Source organism: Labrus bergylta, chromosome 15 (assembly GCF_963930695.1).
Source record: "Labrus bergylta chromosome 15, fLabBer1.1, whole genome shotgun sequence".
NCBI classification, from domain to species: domain Eukaryota; kingdom Metazoa; phylum Chordata; class Actinopteri; order Labriformes; family Labridae; genus Labrus; species Labrus bergylta.
This window is the reverse complement of record NC_089209.1, coordinates 6149578-6166017: the sequence shown is the minus strand read 5'-3', so window position 1 is coordinate 6166017 and position 16440 is coordinate 6149578. Positions and strand designations below refer to the sequence as shown.

At 41.9% G+C, this 16440-nt stretch overlaps 2 protein-coding genes across 2 annotated transcripts in view; both read left to right on the top strand.

Annotated features, from left to right (window-relative positions):
- The window catches only part of c15h1orf131 (chromosome 15 C1orf131 homolog), a 282944-nt gene that overhangs the window by 46202 nt on the left and 220302 nt on the right, over positions 1-16440 (top strand). The gene's annotated exons all lie outside the window — the stretch shown is intronic.
- Positions 1-16440, top strand: part of LOC109986428 (exostosin-1) — a 183690-nt gene that overhangs the window by 1989 nt on the left and 165261 nt on the right. The window contains exons 2-3 of the mRNA XM_065963908.1: positions 257-883; positions 3899-4650. Coding sequence (XP_065819980.1) covers positions 611-883; positions 3899-4650 — 1025 coding nt within the window. The 5' untranslated portion in view covers positions 257-610. The remainder of the gene's footprint in view (positions 1-256; positions 884-3898; positions 4651-16440) is intronic.

Below are 16440 nucleotides of genomic sequence, written 5' to 3'. Positions count from 1 at the left end.
TGTGTTTAATTCTCAGAAAATGTGTCGTTTTACATTTACTTCACTCTTTTATAGATTTAATAATGAAATTAAATAATGAAATTGAACAAGAGCTAATAAGAAGACAGGAGCCATACCAATATTCACATCATAACCTTCAAACTGGTTTCTCTATACTTCTTCTTTGCAGTTCTGATTTGTTTAGAAGCTCGAGATTTGTCTTTATTGATCCATTAATTCAATGTGTTCTTTCCTTTTTCTGTTTTTTTTCTTTTAGTGACTCCAAATCCCAAAATGTCGAGCTGTGGATAGAGCGGCTTCCCTGTGGGTCGATCTGACCTGTTTCTACCTCCCTGCACCTCCTCTCCTTGTCTTTTCCTAGCTCCTCTTCCTCCCCCCTTCCCTCCTTTTCTCCCCTCTTTCGACTCTTTATCCACCCTTTCTCTCCTCTCTGCCATATCCTCTTTTTCCTCACTTTTCTTTCTTCCCTGCTTCAATTCTGCATCTCCCCCACTACTTATATCCTACTCCTTTTCTTTTTTTTTTACCTCCCCCCTTTCCTGTCTCCCTCGTTCCCCCCCCCTCCCCCCCAACCCACCACGTCCTCCTCTTCCTCCCCCCCGCAGCACACATGCAGGCCAAGAAGCGGTACCTGCTCGTGTCTGTTGGGGCCGGTCTTGTCTTCCTCGTCTACCTGTGGGCTCTGCAAATCGGGGAGTTCCAGCAGCAGCCGTACCAGTATCACCAGTTTCCCCAGTACCCCCAATACCACCAGCAGGAGTACCAGAGCCAGGACGTGTATCAGCCCCAGCCCCTCCCCAAGAGGAGCCCGTCCAGATCTCCCAGGCACTGGCCAGAGTCCACCCAGCTGCTGGAGCCGTACCTGGAGGGAGGAGAGCAAGAGGTAGACAAAGAGTCCACTTCATGCTTCTGAAAACAGCTAAACTGCTGTCTCATTCAGAAGCTGTTTTCCAAGATATAATCAGATACAAAAGAATTTGAGAATGCTCGAGGCATCCTTTTGAATTCACAGGAGTATAAAAAGAACATGTAGCTAAATAGTTATCGCAGTAGAACTAAAAGATTTTAGCAATTAACTGAAGTGAAAGGAAATGGATTCTTCAAAATGCATGCTTCAAAACACAGAAAAAATAACTTTGAAGGAAATTTTAAAAGCTTTAGGACGGTGGAGGTGAGACGTGGGTTGATCCACTTCTTCTGAAGATGTTTATTTATTTCTCCTCTCTCTCCATTTTAAATGTGATTTTGATAATATAAACCCCCCTTAGGCCTGGAGAAACTATTGACATGAAATAACCTTAGTAAGAAATTATTATGTTTTTCTTTCAGTTTCAACAATGTTTTAAAAAAAAATCTAAGGTGTTTGCTTTGGTGCTTTGACGGGATTGAATACTATCCAGGGAGGCTGTTTTCAGAAACAGTTGAGGGAGTATCAGTGTTAGGTTATGCTCCAAACTTTAATGTCCACAATGTCCACATGTCAAGGTGTAGACATTTGACACCTTTCCTCATTTGACACGGATTAACATTAAGAGGAAGACAAGTAAAATAAGACTTCTTCAACAAGTTCAGAATGTTATTATAAGTCTCTACTTACAGAAAGCGTTACATCTGTCACCATGAGGAATGTTATCACAGGGTCTTTAGCTATTGAAACATCCTCCTAAATGTCTCATATCATGGAAATGCATTCATTTTGATCTCTCAAAGTTAATCAAACATACGGAGTCACTTATGACTGCCTCTCCTCTTCCCATGACAAAAAGCGGACCTCCTCGCTGTAGGAGTTTGAAAGAATACACTCTACATTCAAAACGGTTAAATATTAGTTGTACAATAAATATCCTTGAACACACCTTAACTATATATTTCCAATAAAAGTGTGTACTTACAGAGTGCAGCAGATATATAGTCAAGTAGGAGCGGCAGTAAATCTCAGTCTGTGGGGACTTGAAGGGAACCTGGTTGAAATCTAGGTACGGACCAAAACTATGGAAGTTGGTGTGGTTGCTGGAGAGGTGCCGGGTCACTTCCCGAGTGCCCTTCAGCAAGGCACCGAAACCCCCAACCGCTCTGACACCCTCCCCCTCCCCCTGTGCAGCAGCCCCACTCTGCCGTCTCTTTTCATTACCGCAGGTCCACACGTCCTGTTTGTGCATGTGTCTGTTTCAGGCCTTTGTGTTTGTTAGTCTCTTAGGAACAGAGTGTGAACCAGAATTTACCCTCGAGAATAAATAGAGTATATTTAAAATAAGCAGCTAGCAAGAAAATTGTAATTCAAGATTGCAGTGCATGAAACAAATCAGTGCACAGCCTCCGAAATCCGAAAAGTGTGGCAGACAAGTAAATGGATTTTATTTTTGGAGACTTCCCTCCACCTGTCCTGAGTCGATCCTGCAAACTAATCTGCCCAAATTCTGTTCTTGCAACTTTTTGATCAGCCGTCCTGAATTACCTGCAGTCCGTGGACCATGTGGGGTCTGTCTTTTTCTTACTTTGTAAAGCCAGATATCATGCAACCAGTGACAAGGGGACACGAGTACACATGCTATGCCTTTAAAGGTCACAGGCCGGGATGCTTTTAGGAGAATGGCTGCTTCAGGGGAATCAGAGATCACTGCTCATCGTCTCATGATGGATGGTTGTCAGAGCTGCTGCAGCTCAGTCATGCAACAAAACAATAAAACTCTGCGTCAGGGTCCAAGGAGGAGGCAAAACTGGCAAAATTATAATGATGCTCTAAATGTCGGTGTAGAAGTTGTGAAAGTGTAAATAATTTTAAATAGAAAACAATATCTTCAAATATTACAAATATTGAATTGCCATTATTTTTAAAATCATTAAAGGTTATGTGAAAGTTAAGTTGCTTGTTTTTTTTAATCTAAATCATTAGAAATGCCTCCCTGACTCAGCAAACAGCTCAGAGAGAATCTGTTTCAGCATCACTGACACCATACATTTTTATGATTCTGTTACATTTTCACGACTGCATTTTAAGCCATATAATATTTATTCATTCATGACTAATTGTACGTTGTTTTATTTATATTCTTGTACTGCTTTTGTTCATTTCCTAATGTCTAGACGTCGTAAAATTCAAGAGGTTTACGATCAAATTGATTTGGCTTTTAATGTTTATTCCACTTAATACTGACTTATGATGTACAACTCTTAGAAGACAAAATATCATTCAAGGATCTATTTATTTTATCAGCTCTTTTTACAGGAGTTATAAACAGTTTTTCTTGTTCCTCTACAGCTTCTCCTGAATTTTTTTTTAGTTGAAAAGCGTTTCACGGACTTTAGTGACAAGTTAAAGCTCATGGGAGGAGTTTTTAGCTGTTTATGAAACAGACTGAAATGAACACTGATGTATATTATGACCTCCAAAAGGCAAATAAAACCATCAGTGACAACATACCTCTTTTTTATAAAGTTATGTTAAATGTCTGAAACCGCCGCCTGGAGGTTAGTCAGTCAGATTAACACGATGCTGCAGCAAACAGATTTTATTTACATTTTACACAGAAAAGACTCAAAGTGAGTCATACATCTGACTGTTGAAATTAGTCAAGGGGGAAATTACAACAGAAAAACACATGGAAATAAAATAAACTTTGTCCACAGGGGGCGCCAAAATCAACACAAAGCAAAAGTTCCTCTCAGAAGCTTTGATGAACTGCTCAGTCATGAAATAACCCAATCAAACCTGATGTCAGAATCCATGGAGGTGCGAGAAAAACCTTCAGCTTCTGACATGATGTAACATTTAAAATATTGTCAGCTGTTCACAACAAAAAGGAGAAGAGGAATGTCTCGGAGAAAAAATTAAAAATGCTTGAATGCTTTGCACAGATGAACCTAATAGTGTTTTTTTTTTGCGTGTGTGTGTGTGCAGGAGGACAGCCCTCAGCTCCATCACCAGCACACCTCGCCCCGTGAACGCCGTGCGATCCGCGACAACATCTACAAGAACAAACGCTGCCGCATGGAAACCTGCTTCGACTTCTCTCGCTGTCAGTCGGGCTTCAGGGTTTACATCTACCCTCCGCAGAGAGGGGACGAGATCTCAGAGACCTACCAGAAGATCCTGACCTCCATCGAGGGGTCCCGCTTCCACACCACGGACCCGTCGCGGGCCTGCCTGTTCGTGCTGGCAGTGGACACGTTGGACAGGGACCAGCTCTCGGCTCAGTTCGTGCAGAATGTCAGGCTCCGCATCCAGAACCTGCCGACGTGGAACGACGGCAGGAACCACCTCATCTTCAACCTCTACTCTGGCACGTGGCCAGACTACACCGAGGATCTGGGCTTCGAGGTGGGCCAGGCCATGCTAGCCAAAGCGAGCGCGGATTCGGTGAACTTCAGACCAAACTTTGACGTCTCCATCCCGCTGTTCTCCAAGGATCACCCTCTGAAACGAGGAGGCGCGGGTTACCTGACGCTCAACAACACACCACTGTCCAGGAAGTACCTGCTAGTTTTCAAAGGGAAGCGATACCTAACGGGCATCGGTTCTGAGACGAGGAACGCTCTGTATCACATCCACAACGGGGAAGATATTATCCTGCTGACCACGTGTAAACACGGCAAGGATTGGGAGAAACACAAGGACTCTCGCTGTGACCAGGATAACAAAGAATACTCAAAGTAAGTCATGCTTCTTGATCTCTTTAGCTGGTTTTTCCGCTGATTCTGGGTGTGCTTTTTTATTTCAAATTGAAAAGAGCATCATCACCTGCCAGATCTGTCAATTGAGAGAATTTGTAAATATCTTTTCTTGCAGTACTTTCTGTCTCTGCAAGAGTTCCTTCAAGCTGCTTTGTCTTCTTGCAAACAATGTACATTTTAGCAGACATTAGCGGTCGTGGCAGTTATCTCATTATCAGCTCTTATTTGCTGTCGCTTGTTTGAAATGCGTCTCTGCATCATTGCATCTGCTCACAACGTGCTTGCTGTGTTTGTGTGCAGAAGATGTTTGTGTTGCTGCTGTCGATCATTACAACTGTGGTTTGTTTATTGGCTGAGAGCTCTCCCCCTTGAGAGTTTTCGGGGACTCGCTGAAGTGCTTGAAACTCCACTTCTTTATTTGAGTGAAACAGGTTGGATGCTTTTATGTGTTTATTTCACAATTGTCTTGGGAGTTGAGCTGTTCACTGCTTTTTTGTGCTCCAGAGACAAAATGCAATGGAACTACCCTTGTGTGTGTGTGTGTGTTTCAACAAAGAAGAAGTAAAGTTTTGCCGGCTCAGCAGTCGGTTGAGAGCAAAGAGATCCGAGACTGGAAGAGGAGTTCACCTTTTGAAATTTTTAGCGAGAGCCGGCAGCTGAAAGAAGAGGAGGCATCGCGTGTGGACTTAAATTGGGAGCTACATTCACAAACTTCTGCCACTTTCCTCTCAATGTGTTAACTCAAGAGTCATCGGCTGCATATTTCAGGCTTTAGATATCGCAGAGGCCCAAATGGGAAACCCACTGTGGATCCAGAATCCTGACAAGTGCTGCAGAACAGTGACTGGAATTCTGCAGAAGAGAACTGTTTTCAGTGCTGTCTGCAAATCTGGCTTCATACACACTGTGTTTGGAAATAAAATAAAGATTGTGAGGTTAAACTTTGGACATATATGGTACTTTACTTCTGCCTTTTTATTTTTGGTACTTGATCCACTTTTACAAGAAAGAATTCCATCAAAGGATTAAATGGCCGATGTGGTAACTAGTAACATCACAGTATAGGGTTATCTTTAGAAAACATAATAAACTAATAAGCTATGATGGATTATAAAAAAGAAGCTCCCAGAATTAAGCGGCCCACCCGCTTGTAGGACTACAGCCTCGTACATGGGATGCATGCACTAACCACTAGGTACCAGCGCTGCATCATGGGTATTTCTCTCAGAAAACCTTTCAACTTTTACGCTCTCTTGCAATTTAAAAAACTTGCTTCTTAAGCTTTGATGCATTGGAGAAGACTTATTGATCATTTTGTTTAATTGCGTGCACTGGCAACCCCCTACCAAGACATTTATCAACTTTAATAGATGGAACAACAACACATAGAGAGGATTTTTGTTGGAATACGCATGATGGATTTGAATTAGTTAATTTGAGAAACACAAACTTTTACACTATTAAGATGATCAAACAGTACTCTTAGAGTCCCTTTTAAAAGTTGTAATTTAATTTAATATTACGTTTTTAAATTCAGCACTACATTGAGGTGTAAACAAAAAATGATGAACGTAATTCATCAGGAATTATAATCTAGTCATATCAAATCTGAAAAAAATCCATTCTGAGGAGGATACCTGGATTCATGATTCTGTAAAAACATTTAAATTCTGATCTTTTTAAATCTTTATTTTGGGGCTTTTTATGCCTTTATTTGATCGGAAAGTGAAAAGAGTAGGACATGGGAGAGAGAGAGAGAGAGAGAGTGTGGGGAAAGACGTGCAGGGAAGGAGCCACAGGACGGATTTAAAACCGGGACAACTGCTTTGAGGACTAAAGACTCCATTGCATGGGGCGCAACTTAACCGCTAGGCCACCTGCGCCCAAGTTCTAATCATTTTAATGGTGTTATTTTAAGGCAGTTTGATATTATCTTCATTCCTTCCACTGCTGAAAAACATACCTTTTCACTCATCAGCTACATTAATTAAACATCAGTAACTCACCTCTCCCTCCCTCCTCTCTTTTCTTGACTTCATTTATATATTCTTTTGTTCTGTTAGTGAACAAACTGTTGCTGTGTGTTAAAGCTCAGGCTCTCCTCCTCTGCCTCCCACAGAGGCCGGTACACTTTATTAATGATGTTTATTTGCAGCGATGGAGACGAGGATAAGTGATTTGAAAATGTGTATCCGCACCATGGAAACCAAAATTTTAGCTGCCATGGCGATCCGGTCATAATTAACAGGTGCAGGACGTATTAGTGAAACCGTAGCTGTCTGCAGCCCCCCCAAAGAGCCACAGATTAATACGGGGAAGCTGGGGGGACTGTGTGACGGTCCAAAGGAAGCATGATGGCTGTGTGCCGATGGTGGACTATTTTATACTTTTCTTTTGGATGGGCGGCTAACCCTCGCCCATTCAGAAGACAGGCCCCTCCACATGACCAGTACGGTAAAAGACCCGAACGAATGAAAAGGCCTGAAATGGTCATAATGAGCCAAAATAGCTGATAATAAAGCAAGCTAAATGTAAGGGAAGATCTAGATCTATTTTTTAAGAAAATGTAAAGTACACTGAGTGCTGTGTTGGCTGCTATTTCAACTCATTACAAAAAATGAAGGCCTTATTTTTCACCTCAAATACCTTTAAATAGGATATTTGTCAGGAGAACGTGACTCATATTAAGCATAATGAGACGTTTTTTGACTACACATTAGACTAATACACTCGCTAAGATTTTAGGTTTTGCAGAGTTGGAGAGAATCAGGCAACAAATTCAACAAAGTCTGAGGTCCAAAAGGAAACTTTTGAAAAGTAAAAACAAATGTCTTTAGTTAAATTTTGTTCTCCAAAGTCTAGAGGGGTCAAAGGTAAGGAGGGGTTAAATACATTCAAAGTAATTCAGACTTGTGCTTAAGTGCAGCACTTGAACGTGTCTACTGAGTGACTTGGTATGAAACTATCCGCTAGAAGAACGAGTCAGTTTGATGTTTCTGAAGGACAGAAGGTTGAGTTCCTTGCTGTTAGACGTGTCTAACCTCATCCGTCAGTAAACAACGCAGCCTCAGAATCTTTTACAATCTTGATTTTGTGACTGAGAAAGTCGCCTTGTCTAATTTCCGTCACCTGCTCTGCTGCTTCACATCGACGCAGACACCAGCCAGTGCAGCCGACGAGGATCCCACACGGCAGGACTCCCTGATGTGAACAGAAAACCGGTGACGATCTGGAAGCCTTGGGCCGTCGATAATTGCCCTCCAATTGAATTAAGCTGTGAATGAAAGGCATAGATAGAGATCTCGCCTCCCGCTGAGCGTTGCTGGATTGAACTCAGGCTGTTTTAACTGTACGTAGATAACAGCCCGCTATGCCAATTAGAACCTCGCTCGCCGTCTCAAGTGTCTTTTCCTGAGAATGTTTGAGGCCGAGGGCTCAACTCACAAAGCGTCAGATGAAAATCGCTCATTTCAGATCGCCGTCACAGTCTTTCAGGACGGCTTTCATGGTCAGAAGAGAGGAGGGGAGCAGGAAGAGGGTGGATGATGGTCAGACGCGATGAGAGGTGTCCCGCTGACTTCTCCATTCTGCTTTCTTCCTCTCTGCTCGTCGACCTCCCCTCTTCTTTTCTCTCTAAACGACCCTGAAGCTGTTGAAGCTGTTTCTTCTCTTCATATCTACACTTCAACTTTACTGACTTTACAGGCCTGGTGGCAGGGCTCCAACAGACGCCTCTTAAAGCCACAGAATGTCGTTTATGTGAGGAAATTAAATACAGACATCAATGAAACTAACATGAAAAACTTCTTAATACAGTTTGATTTAAATTTTAAAGTACTAAAGTCAGAAGGTTTTTTTGGTGAGGTTAAGGCAGATAGGGTTTTGAATAACCTACTGACGAGATAAATCTTAGAAAAATTGAATAACTCAACAATAACTTCTCTCTCTCTCTCCTCTTAAAGGCTTTATTTGCGATTTTTCACACTTAAATGTTATAGTATTTCAAGTCAAGTATATCCTCTGAAAATAACTCTGTGAGTCATGACTGTCTACAATGGGCGTAACACCCGAGTCCCACTGTCTGTGATGTTTTCAGAGTTTTCAGAGTCCTATCTTCACTTTGTTTACATCGCCTGGACGGCCGGCTGACTCCTCCCCTCGTGTATAAAAGTTGTTTAATTGAGGGACTAGAGAAAAGAAGAATAACATACTGTACTCACTGCTTAACTGTGTTTCTAGATCACGCTCATTTCAGGTAAATTTACATGCAGTGTGAAGATACCAGCATAATAAAAGATCACTAGCATTAGCATGCTAACACAACAATGCAGCGTGAGTTGTTTTGGTTTCATGCTGGTGCTCAAGGGTGACATCTGCTGAAAAAATCACATATTCTGCCTTTAAGGGAAAGTCTTGTTTTTGATTTAAAGCTCCTGTGAGGATAGATTAGATTGTGCCAATTAAAGAGTCAACACTGACAGCCCTATGATATAAAGTAATAAAATGTAAAGACATGTATGTAATGAATTAATAACACCTGCTGACCACCAGGTCAAAGGGGTGAAAGCATGTATCATACAGGAGCATGCTCAATGTGCTTTCTCGAACCCGTGTCGAGAGCTGGAGATAAATGAAACCTCCGAACAGCCAATCAGAGAGAGACGAAGCCGGACACACCGCACTCTAAAGTGGCCTTTAGATACTTGGGTGAATAAACTTCTATCCACCACTTAACACGACGTAAACATGTTGTGTGTAATCACAAACACATCTCTGAAAGATATTTACACCCACAACTTGTCATTCTGTCATCCCTCAACAAATGTCTTTCCATCACTGATTGCTTCATAATAGGCGAGTGAAGACATTAACTGAATTAGTTATAAAGTGCTCCTTCCAGTCACATTATGATTTGATGTTTCCCAGCGTGCATGGAAAAAACAACAACACACACACACACACACACACACACACACACACACACACACACACACACTCAGATGGAAACACAGCTGCTGTCACATCTGTGAATGTTTGGCAGCTGCACAATTCAATATGTATGACGAGAGAAAAGGAGTCTGACAGTATTAATTAAAATGTCAGCAGTGGTCATGTGGGTGGCCAGCGCTGTGTGTGTGTGTGTGCGTGTGCGTGTGTGTGTGTGTGTGTGTGTGTGTGTGTGTGCGCTTTTTGAGTTATTTCTTCCCGGCCTTGTTGTGAGATGTTCTATTAAAGCACATCAAAAAGTCAATGTCCTCCCTCCTTGTTGCTGCTTATCTTCCCCCCTTCCTTCCTTCCCCTGTCCTCCTCTCTTCTCCCCTCACCTCCCCCTCTCTTATTCTCCTCCTCTCCTCCTCTTTCCCATGCTCTTACTCTCTCCATCCTTCCCTTATCTGTGCCCGTCCTCACTCTGCTCCCTCTTTTTTTTTTTTCTTCTTCCCCTTTTCCCCTCTCGCCCAGCGTGCCAAACCAAAGCGTGGAAAAGGTTTTAGCTGCTGTCTCAGAGCATCTTTAATGCAAGTCATGATGAGGAGCACCACCAGGAATAATAACACACCATGCCAGTTTCTCAGAGAGAGAGAGAGAGAGAGAGAGAGAGAGAGAGAGAGAGAGAGAGAGAGCGAGAGAGGGCTTTTAAACAAACTCTGATGTGTAATTGATAAAACAAGAAAGAAAGAACAATCTTATGTATGTATGTTATGATGTGTGGTTGTTTTGGTAGCTAATATACCGAGCAGAAATCCCCTGGGCCAAAACCAAAGCGGCTACAGCCAATAAACTGCAGTTCCCTCAAATGGCCACTTGGGGCTGACTCTGAAAGTGAGTCAGTCCCCATACACCCTCAAAATTCTCATCTTTAGAGCAGAATCAAACACGCCTGGAATATAAAAAAGCTATTCCCTCTATTATATTTTCACGTTCATGCTAACTGTATCAAGTGATTGTTTTTAACTCACACACTTCAAATTTAATTTCAAGAAAGAAAACTACATTTACTTCTCAAGAAGAAGAGGCAGAAGAAGGAAAGGGGCACTGGAGAAACATTTATTCTGTAAAGGTAAAGATAAAGATAAAGATAAACTTTATCGATCCCCCATGGGAGAAATTTTTGCGTTACAGCAGCTCAAGAAAACAGGAGATGGGAATATAATTATTAAAAATAAAAATAGAAGTTAAAAATCACACATATTTACATCAGTTAAATAAAAAAATACAGTAATGGAAAATTACACAGTAACTACACTGGAAAGGTGGACTAACAAAAGTGTGATATTATTTTTTGGCTAATATGCCAAGCAGAATCCTCCAGGGCCAAACTGCAGTTCCTTATATGGCCACTTGAGTATCCTTAAATATCCATACTCCATAAATCAAAGCTTTTGATTTAGATATTAAAATATTTAAGCAAGTTGGTAAAAAAGAACAAGGTCCGTGATGAAGTTTGTTTAATCCATTTTATAAACTGTTTCTATCAATACAGTTACATGTAGTGTTGTAGTCAAGACCACACTAATACCTGAGACCAGAGCATCACTGTGCAGCCCGTCCTGACAGCTATAACTTTTGTCTATTACATCTGTAAATGTAGTTGCATTAAGCCCGTTTGTGTGTTTTCAGTTTATTTTTTAAAAGTAGTTTCCTTGAGACGGCTGCAGCCTGCAGAAGAGCTGAACTCATCAATACATTGACGGTTTCTGCCAAGGCTGGTTGGAGGGTGAAAGAGAGCTCTATTGATGTAGATTCAATTTTGAACAATGCAGCCAATCCGCTGCTGAATGGAGGTTAATGATCCTTCTTGGTGTGTGTTAAAGCCAAACATAGATTGGCATTTAGAGCGACGAGGCCTTGGCATTTATTTCGGGTTGACCCTCTGTCAGTCTGATCAGAAAATTACGTTTATGCATCAAAGGGTGAAGCACACACAGATCATGACACTGTCTGATCGTTAACATCTAATGTGTCAAGTCAGTAAATCCCACTCTATCCCATTTCAATACTGCATCCACCTCCCAATAATCATGTTGACACTTTATTGTCAAGATATCCCGACATGCTTGGAGCAGATGTAGAAGCGTGGTAAGAACACCAAGGACTGATTGTTGAGGTCGATTTCTCATTCGACTTATTTACACTAAGTTTGTATAAAATGTTACATTTTAGTGTCGGCCAGGCTTTACAAAATAAAAAAAGAAATACTTAACCAATTTCACAAGACCGAGTGATGTTCTAAATATCAGCCGAAGATAGTCACATCGATTATAGTTCCACTTCTTAAAGGAGCAATATGTAACTCTGACACCTAGCGTTTAAAATGGGTACTGCAGTCCAAACCCCAAACATTGCAGAGAGCTGTCTCCCCCCGCCCCCTCCTCCATTGAGTCGATGTGCACACAGGTTGCCAAGTTGTGGACACTGTAGCTTCAGTGTTTATCCAGCTCTGCATCGGTCTTGAAACCATTCAGCGTTCTAACCTCTCTCCATTTTTCAAAAGCATCTCCAATATTGATCCTAGCTATGGAAGAGGCTATGCAGAGGCCCTTTAGGTCGGGTAGAATCAGTTATACCTGAACCAGTTCTCTTGCTCGCTTCCATCGTTGCAACACTGGTTTGTTTGCCATTTGCCTGGCAAACAGAGGGGTGTCTAAAACGGTTGTGTGCAGGAGTCTTAAATCACATAATAACTGACAACAGCTCGCAGGATGACCAAAGAAAAACACTCACAACTCATCTGGTGTCCGATCTGCTCCCGCACACAGAACCTTTCTGTCCTTAATATGGTGATTTTGGTCTGACATGTCGTAACGTTTTGGATGAACTGAAATGGCAAAGGCCATCTTCTCCTCCGTGTTGTTGGTTGCCAAAGGTGACGAGTTCCTACCGTTGAACCACATGATTAACTGGTGCGTCGTTAACGTCAACTGTGCCTTTCTGAAAAGTTGAAAGATTTTCACCTCGAAGCACTTGGAAAAAAATGCTTGGAGCTCTCAAGTCATTGAAAACAACTGAAAAAAGATGCTAGCTGGACACGGGGCCTTGGTGTATTTTTTGTATATTTAATTGTATGTTTTAATTCATCACATGCAGCAAGTGAAATAAGATTCTGTATTGTGATTCAAAGTTACCAGCTGGATAAACAAGGACAAACTCTGTCTGCTGTAATGTTGACTTACGGCTGAAGCGAAGTGATACACATCGTGTTAAAGTCCCGGTGATGTTCTCGATCTCAGCACTCATAGAATGTCTCATGTCCAATCAAAATACTCGGAGTAGGAGGAAGTCAAATTAGCAGTTATGTTTCTCCATACAGTAACTGCTGGTTTTGCACTTTCTATCTACCATCATCCATCACACCCACCTTCAATAGTACAAAAACAAAGCACTTCCTTGAATAGAAAACATTTCCACTGAAAATAATCCAGCCAGCTGTTACACTTTCTTTTTGGGGAGAAGCAGATTACTATCATATACAAATCACTTCTTTATAGACTGCTCAGTCGCCTTCGGGCTGGAGATGTTCAAACTTGCCAATTTTGGGAACACTTTGAAAACTCTGAAAACTTTGAAAACTTTGAAAAAAACACGACTTCTCGATGCTTCCATCTTAAACCCTTTTTCTCCAACTCTGCCCGATCTTTGCTCCACGTATCAGAATGAAAACACAAATTTCTAAGAAAAAGTAAGTGCCCATTCCTCATAAGACGTATTTGACAGTCATGACAACACACACTGGAGGAACAATCTCTTCTTCTGGGGAGAAAACAACATGTGACGCTGCGCTGTCTGTCTGTCTGCAGCAAGGATGTCATTTTCTGCAGCCGTGTGAAGTGCTGCCAGCCTTCTCCCCACTCAGCCCCACATCACTCGCTCTCCTCCTCCACCCAGAAGCTAAGCCAGGAACGCAATTCAACTCAATCACTGTTTTTTTCCCCCTCTTCTTCCTCCTCCTCTGCCCTCTCATTTCCGCTACTCTGCCTACCGCACTCTAATTTCTCTGTTGTCGTCTGCAACTTTCCATTCCTTCTCCTCCTCTGTCTCTCATTTTCGATAGCAGGAGAGCTGACGATCAGTTGAGTTGAAGGAAAGGTGTGTGGGTCGCTCTGGTGCGTTTGCCATCCATCCACGCTCAGAGGACGGAATTAGAGGGGCGGTAAAATAGTGGGAACACTGCGTGGCAGGATGGATTGCAGTACGAATCCATCAAACACACCGCTCTTTGTCCCCCTGTGTTGTTTTTGTATGATTTTTCATTTGCTGCACGTCAACATGCATTTGTCTCCCAAGACCTGACACAAATGGTCTTCATTGTGGGCTTGTTTTAGGTATTTTCTGCAATTGTTTCTGAACATATGCTTAAGAGCAGATGTGTCCATCTTTGTCTCTTCGGGTTTGACCCATACAGGATGCTACACCCCTGAATAAGGAGAGAAATAATCACGAGAGTGATTCAGTTGTGTTTCCTCATCAAGAGCGTTTAGTGTAATGAGGAAAACACCTCGATTTCTCCTGGTATGTGGGCGGAGACAAAAGCAATCACTCCCAGATAACCTAACTCAGACAAGTCAGTAGATCACAGATACACGTCAACAAATCTTACTTTTAACAATAAAGAATGAACTAAATCATGTCTATTAAATATTTCATCATCTTTAACCTTTTCTTTTAACGTAAAACTGATATTTAAGCATTTTAACTTATTTATACTTTTTAATCACTCTCTGTATAACTTCTTGTGACTATGCAATGTTTTTATCCACAATCAATTATTTGACCCTGTAACAGATCATGAACTCTGTGTTTTATTCTTAACTGTAAGTGCATTCCTTTTTAACATGTCACAAGGACAGTTGAAGTTGTTGGTATTGGAATTATTATTACTGTGGAGGGAACCTTGTCCTATTCCTATTCCGAAAAGCTTTTTGACATTATTTTTGGGGCTTTTATTCCTTCTTTTGGACAGGAATGTGTGTGGATAGAGTAAGGAATCAAAGGGAGAGAAGCAGGAATGAAAGGCAGGAAAGGAGGCGAAGGTCTGACTAAAACCCGGGCTGCCCGCTTGGAGGGCTAAAGCCTCTGTACATGGGGTGCACGCACTAACCACTAGGCCATCAGTGCCCCATGAGAGACTTTAAACTTGTAATTCAAATGGCATATATGATCTCCAGTAGATGACACAATTTAGCACAAGTCAAACCATTCGGCGTACTGCTTCCCCTCCTCCCCGTCGCCCCCCAGAGCGTTCCGACAGCGGCAGTTTCTACAACCGATCCACGGTCAGATATGCAGCCCAAAGCTGATTCGATTCATATTTCTATAACCAAAAGAAGTACTTTATTCGGTTTGCAAGACTCAGCTTCTGCCAGTGGGCGGGGCCATCTATCTTTCTCCTTGGGCTGCAGGGCTCGGGTCTGGACAAGCTGAAGGAAGCGCAGCTCCGTCCCTTATGAAAACAGTGCTGAGAACAACGAGCCCAGAGGGAGTTTGACTTCACTCTCTTTGAGATTGAGCATTATACTTATCGTTATATTTAGATGGTATATATTTGACATCTGTTCTATCAATGTTTATAAATGTCATGCCTTTAACAAGTAACTTGGGGAAAAGCTTTTTTGTTTTAGTGCTTTCACACTTACAGAAATCCCCTGAACATTTCTGGGATGATCTGCATGTCAAACACATTTCTTTTCCCTCTAACTTAACCTGGAATTCGTTTGTAGTTGGAAGCTCAACTTCATGGTGGGAAAGGTCTGTAAATAAAAGCAGTTTCAGCGGCTTGGATTCATTTTCTTCTGTGGTTTCATAAAACAAACTCTGGTGTTGGAAATGGAAACCAGCCTGATGTTGTTGAGCCGATCAAAGCGGAGGAATTGGCAGACGAACTGTTGTGATCAAAGTGACGCTCATGTGATGTGATAGGAAGCAAAAACAACATGGGAACTTATTCAACTCTGTAATGATTGTGTGGCTGTTTACAGAGATTCATGGACCGTTATGGGACTCATCGGAGGGCAGCAGGTCATTTAGAGACTTTTATCTTCCTCTCTGGAACATTGACTGAAGTGTTGTCATTGTGGTGAGGTCAAGGTCAGCTTCAGGTCAAGTGTTAAGCTCGAGCTGGTTATCGTTAAGGTCAGGGCATCCGTGGTATAGAGGATCGATTCAAGTCAATGTAATGTCGTCAAAAGAGTGTGTGTGTGTGTGTGTGTGTGTGTGTGTGTGTGTGTGTGTGTGTGCAGAGTGCTGAACAGGGAGAAACACACATGAAGTCAATGGATTTAAGATAAAACTTAAAGTGTGTACAAGTGTCTCACCTCGTGCATTACTTGTCCCAGTGTGTACTGCCACCACTAATTAGCCTAAGGCACACACACACACACACGCACACACGCACACACGCGTCAATACGCAAACACATCCTCGTGTTTCCACCGAGCGTTGAGAGTCTCCTTGCAATTAATTTGCTTTTAGCAGCTACAGTCATAACTACTCCTCTTTGAGCTGAGCCCTGGAAATGTCGCCCCAAGTCAAAATATGCCCTGAAGTGTCCTTGAGCTAAACCAACAGAGAACAACATTATCATATTACATCAATATATATCAATATTCAGCTCACATTAATTATCAACACAACGGGTCTTTCAGGTGTTTTTTTTTCTCCCTGTAACGGGTTGAATCTGTCAGTGGACTTCCTGTTTTGAATGGTGATTTTTTTCTTATTGTTGTTGCAATCTTGGAAGTTTTAAGGTTAAATTTGAACCCTTAAACATGAAGT